This window comes from Tetrao urogallus (assembly GCF_951394365.1).
Source record: "Tetrao urogallus genome assembly, chromosome: 10".
NCBI classification, from domain to species: Eukaryota; Metazoa; Chordata; class Aves; order Galliformes; family Phasianidae; genus Tetrao; species Tetrao urogallus.
This window is the reverse complement of record NC_136823.1, coordinates 2,931,965-2,958,183: the sequence shown is the minus strand read 5'-3', so window position 1 is coordinate 2,958,183 and position 26,219 is coordinate 2,931,965. Positions and strand designations below refer to the sequence as shown.

Here is a 26,219-nt window from a genome sequence, read left to right as displayed (position 1 = left end):
GGTGGAAGAAGGCCCTGCATAATGATGCAGAACAGGAGGAGAAGGCATGGCAGCCCAACTTACCTCCTGCTCTGGCCTCACTAATCCCATGGAGCCCAAACCCTTGCCCCGAAAGGCAGAATGGGGACCAGAATGAAGTCCCCTCCAGGAGAGCACAGGGCCTGCAGAAGGTCAGGGATGCTGAGGGTGGGAGGAACAGCTTCTCTCCTCACCGGGCAGGCACAAGGCCAGCCTGGGAGCAAGAGGTTAATTCTCACTCTTGCAACGATGAACAAGAGGATGCAAATGAAAAATATAGTGCTCCCTGGCTAAGTGGTGATAAATGAAAGGCTTTCCCCCCTTGAGAGACATTCCCGGTAACATGCCAATGTCTGAATTAAGTTAATTAAAGAGGCTGTATTAAAGTTGCGAGCCTTCTGAAACGAGGAATCCCCAGGATGCTCAGCAGCTGTGCAAGTATTAACGTATAGCACAGTCTGCAGGGTAACCATGCCTGCAGATTGCTCCAAGACAAGCAGGTATGGTGCCAAACAGAGCAGAAGTGCTCCCCAGCTCTCTGCCCCACACATGGCCCTGGGTCTCCAGCACAGCTCACTCCTTTGCCCTACAGACCCGGCTGCATGTCAGCACCGAGCTCCTCTTGCTCTCTGCTGTGCTCACTGCTTGCCCCAAACCTCTTCTCTTTTGCTCCCCATCCCTCCTCTGGACCCTCAGCACAACGGCACCCCATGTAGACAGTGCTGCCCAAACCACTGTCCTACACAAACCAGCTGCACCACGCTGGGTTGCTGCAGCGACTGCTATTTACTAGGTTTTGTCATTTCTCACTGTCTTGCTATCACCAATCTGAGCCACGAACCAAAGATGTGCAGAATCCCTCTTTTTTTTTTTCCCCTTCTCATCCCTTGGAGTTTCTTCCCGCAATGCTATTTCAAAAGAGCAGCTCCCCAAATCCCATCAGCTTTGCATGCCATCTCCATCAGCTCTGATTAAGGGAGAACCAATCTCTTCTATTCAGGTTCTCTCTCTCTCTCCACAAAGTTCCCAGTATCTAAGAAATGCAAATCTTGCCTCTCTGTGTAATCTTCTTATCCACACTTTAAGACCCTGGGGCGAGGTAGAAATTGGGGAAAGAGATCTTCACAGCACAGAACTGCTCCCCAGCAATTGGAGGTGCCTTCTGGCTACTGCTGGTCATGCAAGCCAAGCGTGGCTCATGGACAAGCCACCAGGACAGCCCTGCGGGGCTGATGGACCCCTTGGCTGCCTTGCCTCCCCCTGTGTGGGCAGACTGACTGCAGCGAGGAGGAGAAATGGGAGAGCAATGGAGATGAGAATAGAAAGAAGTTATCTTACCAATTCTACATCCATACTGGGTAACCAGCAAGAGGAAATCTGAGTGGGGGAATCATGAAAACCACAAAGGGAATCGGGGTGCAAAGGATGGTTCTGAAACCAAACCAGTCCCCCGATAGGGAGCGAGCCAGGCTGCTTAAAAGGGAGTGTGACTGCTGGGCAAAATGAAGGGCACCACTGGAGGTGGCAAATCAACAGCGTTCAGAGCTCAGCATCACCGGGATCAACTGATGGATGGGGATGGGAAGCTGTGAAGTGCACGAATTGCAGCACAACACTGGAACTGCACAAAAGTCTCTTGGGGTCCTTTTATCGAGCACAGCGGGGACAAAGGCTGTCCAAGGAAGGACACAGGTTCATTAATGGATGGAGCGAGTAAAGCTGCTAATGAGACAGATAGGGCATAAGTGCGCTAATTACTGCTGGTGAACGTTTGGAAGGAAGCGGGATAATGCTCATAACAAGGATGAAGCATTTCCAGCTTATTAGCAACTGAGACGAACATCCAACAACATCTACCAGCACCAAGGATATTTAAATTTGGCAGATCCGAATAATTCTGCATCCAAGAGATCTCTGAGAGCTAAGAAAGCTGCTGCGTGCCGATGTTCATCTTCAAGCATACAGAGGAAATCTTAGAGGTCCGGAAGAGTTGTCTGCTTGGATACCCAAGGCACGAGGGTATGACCTGACAGGACAGCCAGCCAGACATCCATCCAGGAGAGAAAGATGACACTGGAGTCACGCAGCAGAGAACTGAAGGGCAAGCAGATATGCCAGTCAATGTGGTTTTGAGGAAAATAGGTCAAGGCAAGCAAACTTGATTTTATTCCCCATTAAAGAGTGTAGAATCGGTATCAGCAATGAATGGAAGTGATGCCCAAAAGGTGTTTTAACCAAGCAAGGTCTGGTATGCTGAGAAAAAAAAAAAGAATATCCTATAGAATGTGGCTACAAGATATGGCTATAACAGATTTCAGAGCAGATCTGGAGGATAACGGGGGCTTACCACTGCTTGGGTACCCCTCCACTAAGCTGCCCATCACCACGGTAACGTCACCTACAACAGCGTCTGGTAGAGGGATAAATAGGGATGCAGATGGGTCCTGCATGAAGCGCGATGCTGGTGAGCATGGAGACAGCTCAGTTCCACCTCCAGCAGTGAAGGAGCCCTTCCAGAACCACAACCAGTGCCATGCCGACATTTTGAAACGATGAGTACAACTCCACAGAGGATATGGGCCGGATCTGTGACAGGGATTCTAGGAGAAAATGTCTGTAATGGGAGAATTGAAGAGGTCGATCTTTTTGCTTTATCAAAGAGGAGATGAAGAAGTGACTTGATTATGGCATTGAGCAGAAACAATGTCAGGTACTAAGAGGTTCTTAATTAGGCAGAAAAGAGCATGAAAAGAACGAACGACTGGAAATGGAAGCCAAATATATTAAGCATCATTTTTAACAGCAGATGTTTCTAACCATTAAAGCAAATTATACACATGCTGCTGGGCTCAGTACAAAGCTCAGGGAGGCAAAACTTACACAGCCTTTCATCTGGAGAGGATTTAGTGCCCAAATCCATCCTAGCTGTGAACATTGGAGCCATCCAGCCCTCACCGGCACTTGGTAGGAACGTAAGCATGGTGTGCATCCATCTGCCTGCCCAACATGCACATGGGGCAGGGATACGTAGCACACGCTGGCTGTGCCACAGCTGATGGAGACACCGTGCTTAGCGCTGGCTGATGTCCAGCTGCCATCCACCAGCACCCCAGGTCCTTTCCAGCAGAGCTGCTCCATCCTCACTTTTCCCCACCTTGTATCAGTAGCTGGTGTTGCCACAACCCAGGTGCAGACATTGCACTTGGATGTGCTGAACCTCACGAGGTTCTCCCGGGCTCACAGCTCGGCCTGCCCGGGTCTCTGGAAGGCGTCCTGCCCCTTGGGCACATCAACCACTGTACAAACAGCTTGGTGTCATCCGCAGTGAGCAGGCTGTTTTGTTCTCTAGAGGTAAGACAATACAGCTCCGAAAGCATCGTCCGTGCAGGGCGCAGACTTTGCAGCACACAGGAGAAGCCTCAAAGTGAACTGCAAGCAGAAGGACTTCTCAAGTAAATGCCCAAGACTGTCTTCAAGCCAAAATTTAGGATTATCACAGAGAATAATTCTGTCTTCACTGCAAGCTGTCTATTTGAAGGTCACACAGAACACTGTCCTACTGCACAAGCAGCAGAGGACAGGAGAGCATTAGATGATCCTATTTGTGACTTAGGAGACCTGAGAGCGCAGCCCTGTGCCACAGGAACCCTTAGGTCTGCTGGGAGCACAGCTCATCCAACCCGCTGCAAATGATTATTTTAGGCTGGGAAGAGCAGTTCCCCAGTCACCCCCAGTGGGGTTTGTTCATTCCCATCTGAGGTCAGCCTTTTACACCATGGGGTGCACAGCCAGCTGGAAAGCACAACGTGCTCATGGGAAACAAGAGAAGAAAAGGAATGGGGGTTAACTCCAAGCTGCCTCAAGCACTTGTTTAATAGTCTGCACAGTCATGAAAAACCACATTTGGAGCCAGCAATAGCCAGCCTCCAGCAGAACGCCGTCAGCTGCAGGCCTTGCAGGAGCCCCAGAGCCCCACCTCCTGCAGCCAGCCCAGAGGGGCACAGCTCCCTCAGTGCTCTCCCTGGGCAGCAACACCCCCAAGGCAGTGCAAACAAAATGAAGGCTGGAATTTGGAATTGCAGGTGCTGAGCTCATTGCTCTGGAAGCTCAGTGCAGCGTGCCATGCATGGGACGAAGAGCAGTGCCACCGCTGGGTGCTGTCCCAGAGGAACGCTGCAGCATCCTGGCCTCCTCCCGGTGCTGCAGAGCTGCCAGGAACCTGCCTCAAGTGTCCTCACATGCCTCCAACTCATCAGCTCTGCTTGCAGCTGAAGAGCCACAGTCTAAAGAAATCAGCTTGTCAGCAAAACAGTCCATCTCTCTGTTACGCCCGAGTTTTGCCCGTTTCTCCTACAGCAGCACAGGGACAGCCTATAGCACAGGGCGCACAGCCCGCTTGCAAAAGGCTTGTAAATCATTCCCCGGGGGGCTGCAGCATGCTGCTGCGCCACTGAGGGCTTGGTCGGGGGGGAGCACACACAACAGCTCTCTCCCTCTGCAGCACAACGAGCAGCCCTGGGGCCAGCAGGCGAGTGCAAGGCGCCAGCACCACGCGGATGTGCACAGGGAGAGGCGTGGGTTGGAGCTTGCTGGTCACATTCCAATGCATGCTCACACAGGGATGCAGCACTCTGGAGGGGCCGTGCAATTAGCAGCGTTTGGGCATTTAATTGACAAGGGATGTGCCTCCGATGTGCTTTGGAAAAAGGCTGCCCTGTGCGTATCCTTTTCTTCAAAGACAACAAAACAAAGCAAACCCAATCCTCGACACTGCTGCCCAGGAGGGGAAGCCACAGAAGCCACCAAGCCACAAGCAGCCATCCTGCCAGTGCCTGCCAGGAAACAGCCAGCCTGTGCTGGCAAGAGGGAAGAACAAACCCCCAGACTCATCTCCTCTGCTGCAAACAACAGATGGGAGCCCACATTCATCCAGAGAGCCAAGCTGGGGAATAAGATGGTGCCATTTCATCCTATTAGTCATTTATTAATTAATTTTCCCCTAAATAAGCCTCCTTCTCTGGTAAGCACCCCCCAAACTAAGCTAATGCTTCAGAACTGTCAGAAATCACAAGTGGTTGTCATCTCTGCTGTAAACAGAAAAGGAAAGGGTGGCAGAGTGGATGTAACATGCTCCTGCTAGGAAATCACTGCTCACCTATGAGCACAACTGCAAAAGCCCTTCCATCCTGGGGATGGCTGCCCCTCTCTGCACCAGGAGCCATGAATGCCCCACTTCCAGCCATTCCCTGGTAGCGCTGCGTGAACTTGGGCACTCAGCCACTTCCCAGTCCCGCCTGGGAGCACAACACAATCTCAGGGCTGTCACGCAGGACGCAGTGAGGCCACCGTGCCACCGCCAGCCCTCCTCACCCACAGCACCCACCCTGGGCAAACGCTCCCAAACCCACCAGCAAGCAGTGCTGGGACTGACCTCGATCCGCCGTGCCGCACCAGGCGGCGCTCCCCCGGCGAGCTCCCCATCGCTGCCGCCCGCTCACTGAGCACCAGCCCTGCTCTCCTGCCCACAGCAGGGTTAAAGGCTGGGAGGAGAGGAAGGAGACCTCTGGCCGTGCTCTGCCCCTGCCTGCGTGCCGCTGCCGCTCCACCCTGGGTGCAGGGCCCCTCGCTGTGCAACGCTGCCCGGCTCCACGCGCCCGCAGTGCTGCTGCCCCAGGCGAAGGGACAAGTCCTTCCGCTTCATTAGGGAATGTTTCTCGTGCGATTTGCTGCCTCACTAGCTCCTGTTTAGACAGCCTTTGTTCCCCGTCCGCGGGAGCACACGAAAGGTTTGGACGTAGGGATGTGCTCGGAGGCTGCTTTCCTCTGTGCGCGGTCGGGGGGAATGGCAGAAAGCTCACCCTGGGCTTTAGCCTCGTGAGATGGCAGCGCGGACGTGCTTTAAGTGCAGCCCCGAGCCCTGAGGCTGCAGAACCTCAGTGCAAGGTCACAGGAAGCGTAATGGACGGCTCTGCCTGGTCTGGCTGCCATTACAGCTCCCTGCGGCAAGGCGGCTCGCAGTTGGACGCCTGCGGGTCTCCATCACTTGGGCTTCTGCACAACCAAAGGAGCGGTCCAGAGGAGCCTGGGGACATGGGGGCTCATGTTGGTGCTCAGGCAGGGCATAAATAGCCCAAAGCATCCTTAGAGAGACACCGCTCTGGGGCCTCCCATCCTCTCCATATGGAAGTGGCCAAGCTGTGCCCTCTTGCCCCAGTGCAATATGCACCTCTGAGTGAACCAGCTGGAATGAGCATCTGCCCCCGTTCGCAGCAGGGGAGTTGGACTAGATGACCATTAAGGGTCCCTTCCAACTCAAATGATCCTATGACTCCATGATTCTATGAATCAGTATGTAATAAATGCACTTACAGCATTTAAGGCCTGAAGATAGGCAAGACACTGTACGATCTCTTTACATACATAAACAGATTTAATTACACAATTATTCCAGATAAACACGATAAGTTCCCTGCCATGAATAATTCACAATCCAGCTAGCCACACCATCAGCAAAACACAAATCTAAACCATAGGAAAGGAAAAGCAAGAGATGTGATGGTCCTGCAATACCCCAAAACTGATAGGGTTTCTGCAGTAACACTTCCCCCCATGCCTGGAAGCAAGCTTTGGTCAACAAGCACGTAAGAAAGGAGCTCTTCAGGGCAGGAAGCCTTCAAACTTCTGTGGTCTGCCTTGGGCAACCAAGAAACTTCAGAAGGGGAACAGCAACAGCAGGAACCTGAGCAATAGTGGCCAGATGTGTGTGTGTGTGCAGTGGTTGGAGATGGGGGTGATGAGTGGTAAAAAGAGGGAAAACAAGAGTTAATGATGTGAGAACCTTAAGCACCCTCACTGTGACGTACTGTCTTCCTACACTGAGTTCCTCACGGTAGCGAATGATTCTGGGTGAAAAGGTCTACTCTAGAACTGGTCATCACAAAGCCAACCAAACAACCAACCCAATCAACCAAAACCAAGCCAACCAACATAAAAATCCAGCCCAACCAACATAAAAATTCAACCAACACCAACTCAACCAACTAAAACACTCCACTAACCAACAAAAACCAACCCAACCAACAAACACCAACTTGAACAACCAACCTAAAGCAAAACCCAAACCAGCCTCTTGTTCTCTAGCAATGGCCAAAAGAGCAGCAGCACGTGCTACCCATGGTTGGGCTGATCTTGTCAGAAACCACTCACGTGGCCTGTGCCCTTGTTTGGATCCCTGTGCTGCTTAATGGATGCAAATACCGAACAATTAGAAAGCCACAAAGTAGGACTGGTGAATTCCCCTCCTGCTCCTGTTGGATACCTGGGCTGCACAGTTCTCCCCAGAACTTTCACCAAGCGACCACGATGCAGCTACAGGGCTGCAGAGCAGCACGATGGGGCACAGAAGGCTGGAGGAGCCACTTAGGTGCTGCAGGAGCACCGCTGGGGAGGGAAGGTGCCAGGACTCACCACGCTCAAAGAGTAGAGCTGTAGAGCCCCATGAGGTGGGACTAGAATGAGATGGGCATTCAAAAGAAAGCATCCCACACGCTCCATAGGATTCTCCATCACGAGGTGGGAGGCACAGGGCAGGTTTCCCCATCCAAGGGGCCCAGCCCTGCCTGCTCTCTGCAGCACCCTGCTTCTCCCAGGAGATGCTGCTGGCTTTGGGTTGTACTGACACCGTGCTTGGCTCCAGCAAACCCTATGCTGAAGGCTGCAGGGCTTCACCCTCGTGTCCTGCAGCAGCAGAGGGCTCTGCAGGAGGTGCCTGCTCCCCCGACAGATGGTTGTCTAATTCTGTCCTTACACCTCCCAGCCGCTGTGGATTTACTTGGTGGGCACCGCAAGGGGGAATAGCAGGGCTTTAGCTTAACTGTCCTCATGGTTAGAGAGCAGTCCCAAAATATTAACCTAATTCTTCCTTGTAGCTTAAGCCCACTTCTTGCTGCTCCTTTCTCTAGAGACAAGAATGTATGATATTTCATAAAAACAGCCTGAGAGCAGATTCCTGCCCAAGGCACCTGTCTGGATGAGCCATCCCTACACCAACACGGTGAAGCACCTCTCCAAACTGGTTGAGTAAATCAGCATTTTTTTGCTTGCTGTAGGGATCTAAACAGCAGACTCCAGAAAGCTGCACAGGATGCCTTCTGATGAAGAGTTTGTTGTCCTCTTCCAGCATCACACAAAGAACAAGCTATCCAGCTCTGCTCGTTTCCATATCAGAGATTTGCCTTTGGGAGATGTACGAAGAACCCATCAGCCCCATCTGAAACCTCAGCGGAGCTTACAGCACAAGCTGGCTACATTCTGCTCAAAGGATGGGTGGAGTTCTTGATTGCAAAACCAAAAACCTGCTACAGAAGAATAAAAATACTACTCAGCGAAAAGAAGAAGAAAAATACCCTAGGGCAATATTTCCTGCCTTTCTGGTTCCTTAGCTTTTTGCCTACTGCTTCAGGTGGGTGCCTGGGTGCCCCGTCCTGTAGTTCAGAAAGAGGGTGCCCTGCAGGAGGCATGCAGGAGCTTTAGCATGGGGTTGGATGAGGCGATTGCCACAGGTCCCTCCCAACCCCTATGGTTCTGCGATTCCCATTCCAGCCCCAGGCAGCCCCCAGCTCTGAGCTCTGCCACCCCAGCCAAAAATCACAGAGCTGGTGGATGCCTCGGGCAAGCTGGGGATTGCATCCATCCAGACTAAACGGAAAATAAAGAAGATCAAACTGCATCATTCAAACTGATTTCACCTCCCCTTTGATTTACTACAAGCTCCAAACGCCGATTAGGAACCGCTTCTGGAGAGAAACCATAAATCTTGCCCCAGCTCCAAGCAGAGGCCGCTCAGGCGTGACCACCAGCCACAGGGGCCCTGACCGACGGCACATCTGTCAGATGAGGGAGCAACAGCAAGCATTGCTCCCTGCATCTTGCACAGCTCTCCAGTTCTGGGTGCTGCACAGCCAAAGCTCCAGCCAAACAGCAGCAGATCTGCGAGCAGCCAGACCCAAGCTGCAAGGCAGGGCTAGATCAGCAAGAGGGAAGCGGCAGGATCCCTGCACCAAGGCAAAAAGCGTTTTGCATCCAAATAAACACTGCCTTCCCATTAGCTTTTGTCTGCCCACACGCTTGTCTGTTTGGGCACTACTCCACACAGCCCCTGCCTGGCACTCTGCAGGGGTAGGAAAGCAGTGGTGGAGGTGGAGGATATGGACAATGGGTGGGGAGGGCGGGGGGCACATCACAGTGATGCTGCTAAGGCCGTGCACAGCCCCCAGGGGGCATCTCCTCAATGCAATCCCATCCTGAGACCTCTCACTGCAGACCTGCCTCCAGCCAGAGCTCAGCACCCAGAAATACTTACAGGAAACAGAACTTCTGAAGTGCTGTGGTTTTATAATCCCTAACCCACTGTGGCAGTAACCATCATCTGCAGCCAGCAAGCAGCAGCACCCCAGCAGCCGCTCAGAAGACAGATGGCAGCAGCAGCGTGCTGGTTTGGTAACATTTTTCAAAGCACTCTCCAATCTGAAAGCCACAATCATTTCATCTGGAAAATTAATACGGCAGGTCAGAACATAAGGTAGAGTTTGGAAGAATGAGTTATGGCGCACAAGCTGGCTGCGTGGTTGCATGCCGAGCTCAACCAAGCACCGACACATTCAGTCTTCTCAAGGCTTGAGAGGCTGCTCAATAGGGAGGGCACAAGGACAAGCCTCTCCCAGCAAGAAGCGCGATGGTTTCTGAGGAATCCAGAAATTCAGGTAATTCAACTTTCTCTCGGATGCTGAGAGAGGCTGGTGCCACAGACCACTGGCTTTCAATGAGTCCTTCCCACCATACCTGGATGTGACCCGCTGGGCACCACGCTCTGCTTAACATGGTTGCGTTGGGAAAGTGCAGCAGGCAAGTGCTGGAGATGGGATGGAGCAACACAGGATGGCAGCAAGGGCAGAAACACTTCACAGTGTGTAAGAGAGCGCAGCAGGGACCATGCAGAACAACATGTGGACAGAGCCAAGGCTGGGCTGGGTTTGGAGCTGTGCTCCCGAGGAGCTGCAGCCACCTCTCCTCCTGCTCCTCCTGCAGCAGCTCAGCACCTGCAGCTCCCTGCCTGCCTACACCTTCATGCATTGCAGTACTTTGCCAGACAAAAATATCAAACCATCCTCCTTGAGGTTCCCACCCTGTAGCCCCAAGCTTGGCCACATCCCCACACCAAACCCCAGCGCATCCAGCCCCGTGCATCCTTATACATGCATGCCTATACATTTGCATGCTTCGTGGGGGACTTGTGCTGAGCCCACACTTCTTGCAAAGTCCAGTTACACGCAGTGACAAGCTCTTTTGCTCATCGGGGACAGGGCTTCAAATAGCTGCTTGCTTTGCAGCAATTAAATGGGAAGAGCGCTGCCACCGACTCTGATAGCAGGCCGTGCTGTGACTGATGCAAACACCGTCTGCAGCGCTCTGATAAGGATATTGGATGATTCACAATAATCTACACTATGCTGAACGCAGGAGCCCGAGAGTTTGTGCTTCTGTTTCCAGTAACGGGAATACGGTGCGTCATGCTCATCAGAAGGGCACGGGGCACCAAAGCTTTTCTCTCTTGTCAGACTGGTGTGCACTGTCCTGCTCTTCTGCAGGTCTCCTCCCTCCAAGCAGGCTTCCAGCCACCCTTGGCAGTGAGCATCTGGCCCCATGGCTCAGAACTGCATGCAGGGAGGGTGCCCGAGCTGTGGGGAGGGAGCAGACGGGCAGTGGGACGGCCAGGAGGGTGCTTGGTGTGTCATGGGCAGAAACATGGTCACAGAGCCAGCAGGGCACTGCGGTCCCCACACTGGTGTCCAGCTGCTGCAGGGCTGCACTGCACCGTCCCTTAACCCATCTCAGCAAACCTGCCATCCCACAGACTGGGCAGCAGCACTGCTTGTTCCCATCCCATTAGGATCACATTTCCCTCTCCAAATTCCCCTATTGAGCCATTCTGACAATGTTGCATTGATTGCTCCTGGAGAAGAAAGCCAAACCAACGGCATGGCATATTTACAACACCAGCAGAAAAATCCCACCCTTTGGCTGCCCCCAGTCAAAAGGTTTACCATCTAGATAAAGCAGCATTTCAATCAGAGCTAAAATAACCACCTCTTGTAGCCCAGTTAGCACCGCATCCCTGCATGCTGGTCTTCAAACAGGGGCAGCCAGGTTGTGGGGCTGAAGCCGGAGCTGTGAGGAACACCTCAGCAGGTTCACTCACTGCCACACTGCTTGCAGGCACAGGGCTGCTCATTCCATGCACTGGGACGTCCCAGGGAGAGAACTGGAAGCAAATAAGAAACACACAGGGAACCACCAACCCTGCCCCAGCTGCTCCAGAGAACACAACCACGACAGTCCATCGCCCAGCCAGGGTTCTCCTTTGGAAGCCCAGTGATGGAGGAAAGTGTATCTGTGGCCTTTTTGAAGTGAATGAAGTGACGTATCAGGTGGGAGCTGGAGAACACCCAGTCCTGCAGGCAGCACTCAGTCACACCGGGCAGGGACAAGGCAAGGAAACGCCAAGCAGAAAACAGGCTGCCTCTCAGCCCCTGCAGCACCACAGCCTGGATACAGGGGTTTGCCAGCTCTCTCCTCTGGTCCCCATCAGTGCATCACCTGCCTTCCAACAGCCCACTCGTCAGCAACACCAGCACCATCCACCAGCAGCCACCACCCTGCCCATCACATGGTGACATTTTCTTCGAGTGGATTTCTCATTATTGGAATCATTTGCGCAGAGAGGAGCGAAAGGCAGCACACAGGGAGGAACAGCCGGAATTACTCATCAGCTTTTTTTGTTGCTGTTGGCTCTGACTTGGGCGGCCGTCCATCCATCCTCTGTGCAGACAACCTGTGCATGGCTGCAGGAGCCCCTGCTCTGTCTGCAGCAGTGGCTGCAGAGGCAAGCAAGTCATTTATATTTAGAAAGCCTGGGCAAGCGCTGCTCTCCAGCTTCCTATTAGCTGCTCTGTTCAGTGCTAATCACCCCCATTTAGAAAAAGAGCATAAGTAAACAGAAGTCCAGCTGGGAGATAAGAGAAACATCCTTGGGCTCAGCATTGCAGATAGGAGACAAAACAAGGGCTTGGTGTGGAGATAAGGGGATGGAGAGGTGAGGGCCATGCGTGACCTGTTGGAACAGGGGGACAGGCTTACGATCCCCATCGATATTCTCACGTCATGAGTTGTTCAGTGCAATCACACTGTCTCACAGAATGGCCTGGGTTGAAAAGGAGCACAGTGCTCATCCAGTTCCAACCCCCTGCTGTGTGCAGGTCGCCAACCAGCAGCCCAGGCTGCCCAGAGCCACATCCAGCCTGGCCTTGAATGCCTGCAGGGATGGGGCATCCACAGCCTCCTTGGGCAACCTGTGCCAGTGCCTCACCGCCCTCTGGGTGAAAAGCTTCCTCCTCATATCCAACCTAAACCTCCCTGTCTCAGTTTAAGGCCATCCCCCCTTGTCCTGTCACCATCCACCCTTGTAAACAGCTGTTGCCCCTCCTGTTTATATGCTCCCAAATACTAGAAAGGCCATTGGTCTGTAGGCATTCTCCAGACATTCCAAGCAGCAAAGAGCAGGGCAATGGGAAGGGAAGGCAGGTGCATAAACACGCTCCTTCCACTTGGAAAGATCAAGTTCTACCAAGTGCACCGCAAAACTGATGAACCACATCTGATGAACACAATCCCCAGCTGAGAAAAGCACCGCAGGAACATAAGGAAGAACTTAGGGATTCTCTGTAATCCCCAGACAGTCCCAAGCAAACCCACGACACACGGTGAGCATCGTTTCAGCACAAATTAAAGCACGTACTGAAACGCTGCAGCTCTGCTCTCGATTAAGATCAAAATCAACCTCTTGTCAATGTTCTCCTGATATTGTTTGGGAGGGGGAAGGAATGAATGAAAAGAAACAAACAGCACCAACAAAAAGCCTTCAGAGAATAGCGCAGACGTTTGTTTCTCAGATCAGCAATGCGCTGCGACGCTTCCAAAGCCACAAGCAACAGATAAGATGCCTGCAGGTTCCTCTCATTGTACTAAACAGAGCAAATCCAATCAGAGGAACGTGCTGCGGGATCACTCAGCTAAAGGGTGCCATGGGAGCAGCATCAGCAAGCAGAAGATGGAGGGAAAGAAGGTTTTCTAATGGCATTGCTCTGCCTGGCACTCAGCAGAACTGTTTGACCAAAGAGTAAAGCAACTCCTATGAGACAGGAGAAAAATAAGGGGAAAAAAGTTTTAATGGGAAGGAAAAAACCCACCAGAGTGGGTGATGGTGTTTAGAATCCTGCACCTCCATTCCAAAGCCAATTTCATACATGGGCATGTAAGCAAACTGATAGATTTGTAAGCAAACTGATAGATCTGCTCCATCACTTCTTCACATTTCACTACCAGCCTTTAATGACACCATCACTGCTCCCTGCTTCATGTTTCCTTCTGCCTGAAATACAGCGAGGGCTCCAAAATAAGCGAACGAGTGAGGAAACTCATGCATCCTTATGCTACAAAATGGAAAGCTATGGGAGCACTTATTTTAGAGGAAGAATACCATTACCCACACGTCAAACCACAAGCTGGGTCTGCCCAGCCCAGTGAGATGAGAACGAGCTGATACTCAATTAGTCAGAAGGTAGAAACCAAACAGAAGATAGCACCTCTCCACGAGCAATTGGACAGACCCACGCCACAAGGTACCCCAGCAGCTGACTGCAATGGCACACGTGCACCACTCTCCTTGAAAACCAAATGCCTGCTGAGCCATATGAGAAAGGAAAGGAAAAAAAAAAGATGGAAATAAAAAAAGACACAAGTTTGGTTTGGCAGAAATGCACATCCTCTGGAGCATAAGGCCTCGCCTAGCGGCAGGGTCAAAGTGCCTTGCCCCTGCCCACCCCCCTCACTCGTGGTTTCTGGCAGCCCACAGATCGTGCAGAAGAGGATTTGCTGCGTAAAACACAGTTCTGGTTTCCTTGGTTTCAGCTTTCTTAGAAAATATGATGTTCCCGATAATTGAATCCCACTAATGAGCCTTGAAAGCAGAAAGAGAAGTTGGAAAGATGCGTCTACCGCAGCCACTGAGTGGAAACCATCAGCTATTCACATGAAAATATATACGTGAGCAAAAGGGAAGCACGGCTGCATAAATCACCAGGAACAGCATGCAGCAGCCTTGCAGCACCGCCTGGATTGAAGGGGTCAGCCAGGAAAGCCCATTCCAGAGGGCAGCATTTAGAAACTGTAGATTCTGGTTGTTGGGACAAATGGGGTCTGCTCACCACCTCCAATAAAACCCATGCATCCAGCTGACCTGAGTGCCCAAATCCTGTTTCCTAACATCCTGAAGTCACATGGCTGCTTTCCCCAGTTTCTGAAGCGTTCAACCCAAGAGATGAACCCTGCAGCAGGTTCCTGGCCAGAGCCTCCAGCTGCCCCCCACCCCATCCGGGGACCTCCAGCAGAGCCCCTGCATGGGGAGCCCTGTGCTGCAGTAAGACCTGACGCCATGCACCCACCTCACACCTCCACTTGCAGAGTGTGACAGTATCCCAGGTGAGAAATGCCAGGATCGACTCCTTCACCCCAAACCATGACCATGTCCTGGAAGCACCAAGAACCATTTCTCCCACCGCTGGGCCCCAAAACTTCATGGCAGCACCGTGTGTACGGCCACCCCAACCAAGCACCCAACATCTCACCGAGAAGCCCCAACTGCTCACAGAACCTCTGGGCTGCCCCAGCAGGTCCTCCTAACTAGCACACCTTCCTCCTCCCCCAGATGGCAGTTCATATTATGGCAATTATCCACTGATTGGCCAGCAAGAACAACACCTTTAACGCTTTGCAGCTGCCAAAAGCAAGGGTACAGCATCTTGGAGAAAGGAAAACGTGACCATCACACTCCCTGGCAGCCCATAACACTTCAACCATAGAATCATAGAATGGCTTGGCTTGGAACGGTCTCATGGATCATCACGCTCCAACCCCGCTGCCACAGGCAGGGCTGCCAAAACCTCGCACTGAAAAGCCCCATTGGGATGACAGAGACGTTACCTCAGTGAGATGCGGGTTGGGGTTGAAGCCGCACTGGTTGCAGACCTTGCTGTGACACTGGGTGCAGGCATTGAAGTTGGGCTGGCTGGGCGCCGAGGTGAGCTCCGTCGTCTTGCAGATGGGGCAGAGGGTGCTGCTGGGCAGGGGCGCAATCTGGGGCAGGGAATAGGGTGAGGTGGGAGTGCTGCCCCGCTCCGGAGAGGCCGAGGGCGACCGTCTGGCTCTCTGGCTGTGGGTATCCACCTGCAGCGTCCTGCGGGGTCCCTCTGCCTGCCCACGGCCGCGCATCTCACGGGGGCTTTCGGAGTCCTGCGCCAGGGAGGGCGATGCCGATCGCTGTCCGGCCGCGTGATCCAGCTGCTCCGGTCTCCTCGGCGTGCTGAAATGCCATTAAAACACACACGGATAAGGAGAGGCTCGGCGGCGCCCCAGGCACTGGGCAGCCTGAGCTGGGGGCAGCCGGCACCACGGCACAGGTGGGGCTGGGAGGTTCCTTCCGTCCCAACAGTGATTCTATGATTGTCCCACCGCTTTTCCCCATCCTCACCGCGGCGATGCCACCTCCTTCCTTCCCCAGAAGATGCAGGGGCTTTAGCTGCCAGCTCCCATGATGCTCCCAAGGACGGCGCCATTAAAGAGCTTAGTGGCTCTGCATCCCCCACGAGCACACGGCTTCCCGTGCTGCCCGACATCGGATTTAGCCCTCACCTGATCTCTGTGCCCGAGATGCAGCCCCGCACGCCGCACCCCGTGCTGTGCAGAGCCTGGGGCGCATCGCTTACGGGTGGGAGAAGTGGATGTTGGTATTCTGTCACCCAAACCCGCCGTAATCCGGAGCTTATCAGCAACACCCACGAGCATTCCTCGTGCAGGTGGAAGCTCCGCTGCCCTCACTGCCATCCGCAGCCGGTTAAGGAAAAGTAATACCCGGAATCTCAAATGTAATAAATTGATGATTTACCCAAGCAGGGCCTGACCTTATGAGGGTTTAAAGAGGGAAGTTTGACGCATAAAACTAATGAAATTGAAAGCGCGCATCGCCACAGCCATAGGAACTCGGATGAAAACAAATATTAAAACAGCACTTTGGGAATTTATGGATGAAACCTGGTTCTCCAAAGGGAGAGGCACATGGTATTGGGAGTTCTCTGCGTTTTGCAGCTGGCAACACCGCTGTCAGCACTGCCGGGTGCCCGCCTCGTCTCGGTCAAGCACTTCCCTTGTGTGAAAGGAGAGCTGTGTGCAGGACACGGAGGTGTGGGAGCACACAGATGTGGGCACCATCCTGTCCATCCCAGCACCACCCTGCGCACCGTCAGCCCTGCGCTGCTGCCGATAGTTGGGAATGTGGGCTCAGGAAGCCGCTGCCCATCTGGGAACACCGGCCTGCCAACAGCACAGCACTGCAGCTGCAGGCTGATGGAGCCGTGTCCAGGCTGCAAACCCATTTCCAAGGAAGGCTCTTTGGTTATCGCTCATGGACAATTAAACTGAGGCATCTCAGTGCTGCAGCGTTCCCCCAGTCAGGGGGCACAGCCACAGCTCCCCCAACCCAGCCTCTCATGCGTTCTACCTGTGCTAATTAGACTTCCGTTCCACACAAACGTGATTTCTCATGAAGCGAAGAGATGCCATCAGCTTTAGGAAGGATGAAAACAATGCAGGAGGGCAGTCCACAACCCCCATCCCATCCCATCACATCGGCACAGCATTCCGCTGCGGGGATTCCTAGGGTAAGGCAGTGGAAAAGAACGGCTCCAACCTAACTCAAGCTAGCTCGGTCTTGTTGGGGCACCTGATATGGTGCATGGAGGGGCTCAAGGGAGCAGGGGAAGCAGATATCCCCTGACTTCAGCCTCAGCTTTGGGTCTGCACCAAGTTTAGCCCTGAGGACAGTCACAGTGAGCCCTGGGGACAAGCACAGCTCTTCTGCCAGCAAAGAAAGAAGGAAAACGCATGACCCCACAACAAAACCTACGGGATGAGAAGACGGCAAACCAAGATACAGCATGAGAAGCGAGGAAACGTGTGGATGCGGACAGCTAGAAGATGGAGGCTTGGTGAGCAGGCAGGGACTGGAGCTGCTCCGCTACGAGCGCAGATTTGACCTACTTGGTTTGACTGAAACCTGATGTGAGCATCCACATGACTGATTTTAAGAATCAGCGAATATAACCTATTTAGGAGCGAGGAGGGAGCGGAGCAGGAGGAGTTGTACTCCCAGTGAAACGGCACGGGGTTCGCTGAGACATCTGCAGGGCTGGGGAACATTGCAGCCGACAGCTTCCCGGCCCCGAAAACGCATCTGAGGTGGGGGGTTCTGCATTAGATTCTGAGCTGTTAAAGAAAGGCAGCAGCCACACAATTCAAAATCGGCACCGTCACAAATACAAGTGCTTAATTACACTGATGGCCATGCAGGATGGATTTCGTGCTGGAGCTGTGTGTACTGGAGGGCTTTAAAACCAGCAAGTGCCACAGAGCTGACAACAATTCTGCTCCGGAGAGCTTAGGGAACAGACAGCAAAGCAGAAGACAAGAAACAGCGACGGGGAACTGTCAGAGGGGATTTTATGAGGTGCCAACACGCGCTCCTGTGAAAGGCCACAGTGTTTAATGAATTACTTTTGCGAGCAGTGGAAAAACCCCGTTCTGTGCAGCTCTGTGCTCTGGGGCTGCTCCACCCTCCTGAGATGCGACTCCTGCCAGCAAAGCGCACCGAAGCGAGGCGGCTCTCCTGGTGCACCACCAAAGCAGCGCAGACACGACTGAGAGCCAGGTGGATCAGAGTCATTGGGATTGGCAGAGACCTCTGAGATCAACCAGTCCAACCATCTGCCCACGACCCTCAGTGCTACATCCCCACAGCTCTCAGACCCCCCCAGGGATGGTGCCACCCCCAGGCCATGGTTTGGCAGGTCGGTTTGACCTGAAGAACCTGAAGGCCTTTCCCAAGCCAAATGGTTGAGCCACTCTAACTGGCACACACGTGGGTTTTGCTCAGAAAAAGTGTGCTAACAAGGAATTGGAAGCAGCGCAGGAGGTGCCATCCATCCTTTCAGAACTCATGTCATGCACATCTGTCGGGGCCGTGCAAAGAAGCCAAAGAGCAAAAGGCGATGAGCGCCCTTCCACTCACAGACAGCTTTTGGCCAAGTCAATGGATGTTAGAAAGAAATAAGGGGAAAAAATGGAGGGAGACGTGGGCAAATGAAAGGAAACCATCTTGTGGTTTAAGATCTTGGAATCCTGGCATGGAGGAGAGCAGTTACTTCTTGACATGGGAGCATTCTCCAAGTCTTGCCAAGGGAGAATTTGGGCTCTGCTCAGGAATGACCTGGCAAGGAAGCAGGTAGGGATGTTTATTCAGTGCATCCCAAGCTAAAGCCTAACACAAAGAGCTTCAGAAAGCTCTGTTGGAATGGATAGTGAAATCCAAGGTTGAGAAACGCAGAGCAACACACAGGATGCGACCGCCGTAACCGTGCACAGTGATGGGCTCCAAAGGAGGCACTGCCACTGCACCAGAGTTCTTGAAGCCATTTTGGACAGTCCTCAGAAAACGTCAATTTAATGCTCATCAACAAATATAGAACATTCTACAGAGGAAAAAAAAAATATGAATAAACCAAGAAACAAAAAGCCGCAATTAAGTTATTTTGGGAAAATCACATTCTGGAAACCAATTCAAAAGGAAGAGCAGAGCAGCGCGTTCCCTCACATTGCTGCCGGTTTTGCCCCCGCCCCGCACAGCGGCACAAAGCTCTGGTTTTGCACACAGAGGTCTGCTTTTTTTTTTCTTGGAGCTTCAGGCTCCAACCAGCGCGGGGTCTGCAGGCATTGCTGTGCCCACTGCGCGTAGCGCGGGGTTGGCTCCACCAGCACCATGCCGGATGTCCTTTCTGCAGCACCTACAGTTCCCCGCGCTCCTCCAACCCCCACCCCGGCAGCAATAGCTTTGCATTCTGCCATTGAGAAGCCAGGAAGGCTGTAGGGCTCTATTTTGGATGAGTTCCATCCGTGTTCCAGAATTAAAAGCTGATGCAAAAAATGTATCATTATCCATCTCCGTGACAGCTTGAGTCAACTGAACTCAGCCCGGAACGAGAAACAACATTCACTTCAGGCACAAAAAATAGGAAGATCCATCGGGAAGAGAAGCACTCTTAAAAAAGAGGCAGTAATGACATACCAGAAAGAAACCAACCTATATTTTTAGAGAAAGGGAAGAAAACCCTGTTATAACAGCCCCAGTGCCGACGGGATGAGAGGAAATGAGGCTGGCCATGCTGTGGGCTGTGGGCAGGGGCAGCGAGGTGCAGGGAGATGGCTGCCAGCCCACTGCTCTGTGCTGGGGTGCATCAAGGACTGCAGCCAACCAAATTCATTCATTTTCCACCCATGAAAAAGTGGCACCCTTTCACCATCCCCCAGTCGTGTCTTTGTCCATCCTGTCGTTGTCCTTCTAACTTCTCCCCACGCCTTGTGGATCCTCCATTGGTCTTCATTGCTTCGTGCTACCAAGAGAGCTGACATTTAAGGTGTGGAAGAGCAATAGAGAGGACATCGCTTCAGCAGGGCTTGAGGCAACAGGGATAGAAGCTGTTGAGAGGTGGCAGTGCCCACTCCTTGGAGACAGCCAAGCTCAGGCCGGAGGGGCTGAGCACTGATGGAGCTGTGGGTGTCCCTGCTCACTGCAGGGGGTTGGACCAGATGGCCTGAAGGGTCCCTTCCAACTCCAAGGATTCAACGATGTCCTCCACAAAGAGCTCTGAGCACTGCATGTGTCACGAGGGTGCTGGGGAAAACCAAGCCTGCAAGCAGGAGGGATCCACACCCCACCAAGCACCTTCTGCTGAGAGCTTCGTTCAGGCTGTGTCTGTCAGAAACCCCTCTCCTGCAGGAGGTGCTCCCACCCTGAAGCCCTGGTGCCTTGGATGGGGAGGAGGCCATCGGGCTGCAGTGGGCTGTGAGTGCTGATCCTTATCCTGGGGGGGCACCTCCTGGCTCCAGGAGATCTGAATCGGGAGCCCGAGCACAAACTGCAAACCAAACTCAGAAGGAGAGAATATCTGTGCGTGCAAATGTGATATTTACAATAGGAAGGCAAGGAAAACTAATGAATAAATGCATTACCAATAACAAAAAGAGAATCCATCAACTTCAATATCTCAAGCTAAAGTGCCCAGGGAGGCGGTGGGGTCACCTGGAGGTGTTTAGGAGCCTTGGGGACGCGGCAGTGCAGGACGTGGCAGTGCTGGTGGTGGGAGGATGGCTGGGCTGGATGGTCCCAGAGGGCTCTGCCAACCTGGGTGATCCCATGGTTCTATTCCTACACAAAGCAGCTATCTGACTGCGTTTGTGAGTTCTGAAGAAAAAGACAGACGTGATAATTTGTTGATTCAGAGTGTTTTGGATGGCGTTTTTAGTTAATGAAAAGTAGAATGAAGCTGGCAATTATCGACACTGGTTTCCTGAAACCGGGTGGTACGGCCAAGAGGAATCAGATCCTAATCTAATAAGCAGCGCAGCTCGGAGATGCTTTGAGACAAGAGAGGCACACAGGCAAAGTAGAAGAGAACTCCTTTAGAGAAGCTGCTTGAGTTTTCTCCCAGTGATTTTTCTGGACACCGTTTCTCCCAGGCTAAGCTGATGGATAACTTAGGAATACAGACCATCTTCATTGCCCAAACAAGGACTGGTGCTCCATTATAATTGAATGAAGCCAGTCAAATCCACGTCTAATAGAGTAGCCAAGGGTTTAGGAGTCTGCAAGCCAGAGAACAGCAGAGCTCTGCTGCTGGACCCAAGCAAACAGCAGCCTGACATGCAGGAATACAGGACTGGCGTGGAAATTTCCACTCTTTAGGACCAAAGAGCTGCCCTAAAGAGGGGCAGACGCTGAGCAGCACAGGGCGCTCTGCAGTGCTGCAAGCAGAACACAGTGCTGCTCACATACAGCAATGTCGGGTGCACTGGAAAGGCAGCCATACAGCCCTGACACGGCGTGCTCCAGCGTATCTGCTGCAGACATCTGGCACACAGGGTCGTGCTGGAGGCAGGAGGACGCCCAGCTCACCATCCTCTCAGGATGCTCCTGCAGCATGCACGCTCCTCCTGCAGAGGAGGTCTGCAAGGTCTGAGGGACACCGAGGCCCGGCAGCTCCCCGGACCGATGGCAGAGCAGTTGTGGTGCCAATAGCCACCCCTGCCCTGTCCAACATGGAACTGTGCTGTGCATGGGTGAAAAAGAGTCCCAGATCCCTGGGCGTGAGACAAAGCTGGTAAAGAAACATGGGAAAAACCAATGTATCTCAAGGAGAGCACGGCCTGTTGTCAGCCTGACACGCACCAGACCATCCTTTTACCATCAGGTGCGCCTTCCTTGCAGGAAACTCACTATCCAGGAAAACACAGCTTTCTTACTAAAACCTATCCAGCTGTTATCACCTCTTCCCATGAGGACCCACTGGGTGCCCCAAGCTTGGCCAAGCAGCACAGAGCAGGACATGCATACAGCAAGCTGCCAACCCACAGCAACACCACCAAACATCAGCACGCGCTGCAATCGCTGCATGGCCGCACCACAGACGGACCTGGGAAGGCTCCAAGCCATCAGCTTTGCCACTTAACTCAGATGTTAGTGTTTAAGGAAAGAAAAGCAAGAAGGAACGCTCCCTTCCCCCTAGCCAAACAGCCACTGTCTCTCTAAGAAGATTAATAGGTGCGTTTAAAGACATCAGTCTGTGGGCTTTGTGAGAAATGGGTGAGAGCTCCCACGGTTCCTCAGCCCAGCTGTGGAGCCAAATAACAGCTGATGTAAGTAGGATTGGAAGAAAAGAAATTAAAAGCAATCTCGTCTTTCATACTGAAATGGAAAAAAGTGCATTCCAGAGCACACGTATTGAGGGAGGTGAACCCTGGGAGCAGCACAGAGCAGCTCTGCTCTGTCTGCAGCTGAGAACGTGACAATCCGATCTTTGCATTCAGCTGCACGCACGCCAGGCACCCTCCAAAGCACCCCGAGCTGCCTACCAACGCTAAACCCCACATGCACTGATGTGGGAGTGGGATGGAACGTTGGGTCCACGGGGTGGGGGAGAGCCAGCAGAAGCCGTGCAGCACGAGCCCTGGGCACAGCAAGCTCAGGGGCAGCATCACCTGCAGGGGAACGCCAGGCTCCTTCCAGCTGCAGGAAACTGGAACCCACCAGGCAGACTGCAGCTCTGTGTGTTTGTTTTGGAAATAGAGGCATGGATGCGTGCTGAGCACTGTGGATATGGACGAGCACGCTCACAGGAGAGCTCAGGAAGCAGCCAGCACACTGGGGTGCACCCACACCCAGGGCCATGGAGCTGCTGTGTCTAACACAGCAAATATTTTGCCTCCATCAGCCAAGTGAGCCATTCTGTGCTCTTCTGATACGACACACAAGTTTTATGAGCTTGAAATCCCACAGACCTGGTCTTCTCCCCACCTAACCCCAGCACTGGCATCCCTGATGCTCCAGATGCTTCGTACAAACACAGATGTGCTTACTTAGCACAGCAACCCAGCAGATTTCTCTAAAGCACCAGCCTTATGGTGAGCAAGAGCCAGGAAAATGTAACTCTGATTCCTAAGAGAAAGGCAGATCCATGTTAGCACCCAGCAGTGACCAGCATAGGGTTGCACCAGGCAGCATCACCCCAGCACTGTGCTCTGAGCCTCCACTTGCTATCACTCCATGCTGGAAATCCCATTCAGGGATGCAACCCCAAGCAGCAATTCGGCCTCTGCACAGCTCTCCCTGGGGTTCCAGCACCACGTGCCCTGCTCACGGACTGGCCCTATTGCAGGAGCTCTGCACCCACAGCCAGTGCCCTGTGGCTCTGCAGGGCTGGTGCATGGGCTCGGGTGGTGCAGAACAGTGGGGACACGGCATGGTCCAGTGCTACTGGTGGCAATGGGGCTGAGCTGTGCTGGATCCCCACATCCTCCCAGGGATCCCTCAGAGCACCCACAGCCGGGCTCCAACGTTGGAACCACTCACAGCTCACCAGAAAGGCAGAGCACAACCCCACACCAGGCCCTGCCACATTCCTGCTCCCACAAAGCAGCCATGGAGCTTCCGCCCTCAGCTGGGGAACCCAGCACAGCCCCAAGGAGGGAAGGAGGGAGGGAGGAAAACACCCCCCATGCTCCCCCACAGCACCCTCCCTTTTGTGCCAGCATTTAATCTTGAAGCGTCGCGAGCAGCCTACGAACAAGTTATGGCTGGAAGAGAGTGGGAGGCTGAGGAGTCGGAGATTCTTCAGCAACAGAAAAAGGGAAAACGGAAAGGAAAAGGGACAGAATATCCCCCGGGGGGTTATTTTCTCACGCTGTCTCTACGGGAGCTGGCACAGAGCTGGCTCAGAGCAGTGGGGCACCATGCTGAGCCCAGCAGCGCTCCCAGTCCACGGAGCAGCACTGGGGCCAACAGGAGCAGAGCCGCAGGGCCCCACCACATCCCTCCTTGCAACTTTCTGCCCTTCACCTTTCTTTTTCTCGAGAGGATGATGATGTTTTAGGGTGTGCTTTTTAAAGGGACGCCCCCAGCCACCCGTTCCCAAAGCGTCACCCTACAAGCACAGCACCACCAGCTCGGCACCACGGGGCTGCACATCACTCCCGTTGCATAACGGCACTCCGTTCCCATCCACACCCCGTACTCCACGCCAGCCCCCAAGCCTCTGGCTCCCCCTGCAGCCCCCGCCTGCCTGCACTCCCCAACCTGCAAGCAAAGCACCCGCTGCACCCACCAAGCGTGCACCCCACCGTGCACCCACGCACACCCTGCGTGCCTGCAACCCCACTTGCCTACACTCCTCGTCTCTGCACCTACAGCCTTCTGCTCCAGCATCCCGTGCACCCGCATGTTGCCTGGCCCCACACCTGCACCCCGTGTGCCTGCACCGCTCCTGTGCCCCGAGCACACCTGCACCTATGCATACCCACCTATGCATGCTCCCGCACCCTACATGCATGTCCACGCCTCGCGCCCTTGCACACCGTGCACACCTGCACCTACGCTTTGCTCCTGCATGCCATGCACACACACACACACATTCTGCTTGCACACCTACACCCCGTACACCTGCTCCCTATGCACACCTACGCTTTGCTCCACATCGAACCCCACCCACGCCCCGCGTGCACACCTCCTCTGGTGCTCCCGTGCCCCACACACCACCCACATACCTCCCCCCATGCACACCCGTCCGGCTGCACACATACCATAAGGCTGCACACACACCGTACCGCTGCACACACACCCGTAAGGTTGCACACACACCTGTGAGGCTGCACACACACCCGTGAGGCTGCACACACACCCGTACAGATGCACACACACCCGTGATGCTGCACACACACCCGTACAGATGCACACACACCCGTAAGGCTGCACACACACCCGTACAGATGCACACACACCCGTACAGATGCACACACACACCGTACCGCTGCACACACCGTAAGGCTGCACGCACACCCCTCGTGCCGCTCCCCGCCGCCCCGCGCCGCCGGGCCCCGCGCTCTGACCTGGCTGCGGGCGGGGCGGGGGCGGGCGCGGGCCCCGGGAGCTGTCCGCCGCCGCCCGGTGCTGAAGGCGATTTAGAGGCGGCGGGGCCGGCGGCGGGCGGCGGCGGGGCCGCGGCGGCGGAGGGCGGGTGCCCGTCGGCGCCGCCGCCCTCCAGGCTGGCCTCGTTGCCCATGGCGGGCCGGGCGGGACCGCTCCTCAGCGCAGCGCCGCCTCCGCCGCCATCAGCCCCGCGCCGCCGTCGCCGCCGACCCCGTCGCCCCGCGCATGCGCCGCCGACCCCTTGCACGCGCGCGCGCCCCCGAGCGCGGACACGCGCGGCCAATGGGCGGCCGCCCCGACGGGAGGCGGTGGGCGCGCGGGGCGCGGCCGAGGGCGGAGGAGAAAACCCCGCCCCTCCGGGCCCGGCCGCCAATCGGCGTCGCGTATCCCCCGCGGCCGCCAGGCGGTGCCCTGCGCCCCGCCGGCTCGAGGCCGAGCGACCGAACGAGCGGCGGCCGGCCGCGACGTCACGCCTCGGCGGCCAACGAGCGCCCGGCGCCGCATGAGGTTACACTCGACAGCCAATAAGCGCACGGCCCCGCCGTGACGTCACGGATCGCCGCGGGATGTCACGCGGCGCGGACCGACGCGCGGCTCCGCCCCTCGGAGTCACGCGCGGCTCCGGGAGGCGGCGCTCGGCCCGCCAATCAGCGCCGCCCCGCCGTGTGACGTCACGGCCGGCAGCCGCGTCCCGCCGCACGGTGATGTCACGCGGTTCCGCCCCCCCCCCCCCCCCCCCCCGTGACACCACGGGCTGCTGGCGCCATCGCGCCTCACCCCCTCCAGCCTCCTCGTTAGAGGAGCCAGCAGCAGAGCTCAGGCACTGCGGCCACAGAGGCGGCCGACGGGAGGAAGGCAGGGGAGGCCGCTCAGTACCAACGCAGAGCAATTCTTTTATTCCCTCAACAGGTTTGCAGCCAGCCCGGCCCCCCGGCCTCCAGCAGGTGGGGATGGGAACCACGCACTGGGGCCTCAACAGTGGGGCGAGGAGAGCTCCAGCCCCAGAGGCCACGCAGCAGCACCGTGCCTTGGGCTGGCTTTGAAAGAACGACAAAAACGCCTACATTCACACTTAAAAAAAAAACAGAAATTCACACAGAAGTTACAGAACACAGGCCAGAAGGAGAAAGGGCAGCAGCACGGGGCACTGTGCTTCTTCCTGAGCAGGGCAGGGGGGCACCACCACCCCCACCCCCCTCTGTCCCAGCCCAGGCTCCACATCCCAGCCCAAGGTCCAGGACCCCCCAGCTTGGCACAGGTGCTGCAGCCCTGGCAGAGGGACGGGGAGCGGCCCAGCAGCAGGTACAGCTGTGCCGCAGCAGCACCCTGGGCCCAGCAAGATCTCTGCACTATTTACAGCACTGCACCAGGTCCTTTCTTCCCACTCGTGCCTCCCAGGCTGCAGCCAGCCAAGATCTCCTCCTGCAGCTACAGCTCACGGCTGCGGCCCAGCAGTGCAGCTCCACCTCCAGCGACCAACAGCAGCAGCAACTACAGAGCT

General features: G+C 54.7%; 1 protein-coding gene across 1 annotated transcript in view; it reads right to left on the bottom strand.

The window, feature by feature from the left end:
* The window catches only part of BSN (bassoon presynaptic cytomatrix protein), a gene marked incomplete at both ends in the record, with an annotated part of 54,879 nt that extends 30,028 nt beyond the window's left edge, over positions 1-24,851 (bottom strand). Inside the window, 2 exons of the mRNA XM_079540245.1 lie at positions 15,115-15,493; positions 24,679-24,851. Of these exons, the coding sequence (XP_079396371.1) occupies positions 15,115-15,493; positions 24,679-24,851 (552 nt within the window). The remainder of the gene's footprint in view (positions 1-15,114; positions 15,494-24,678) is intronic.
* Positions 24,852-26,219: the final 1,368 nt, after the last annotated feature.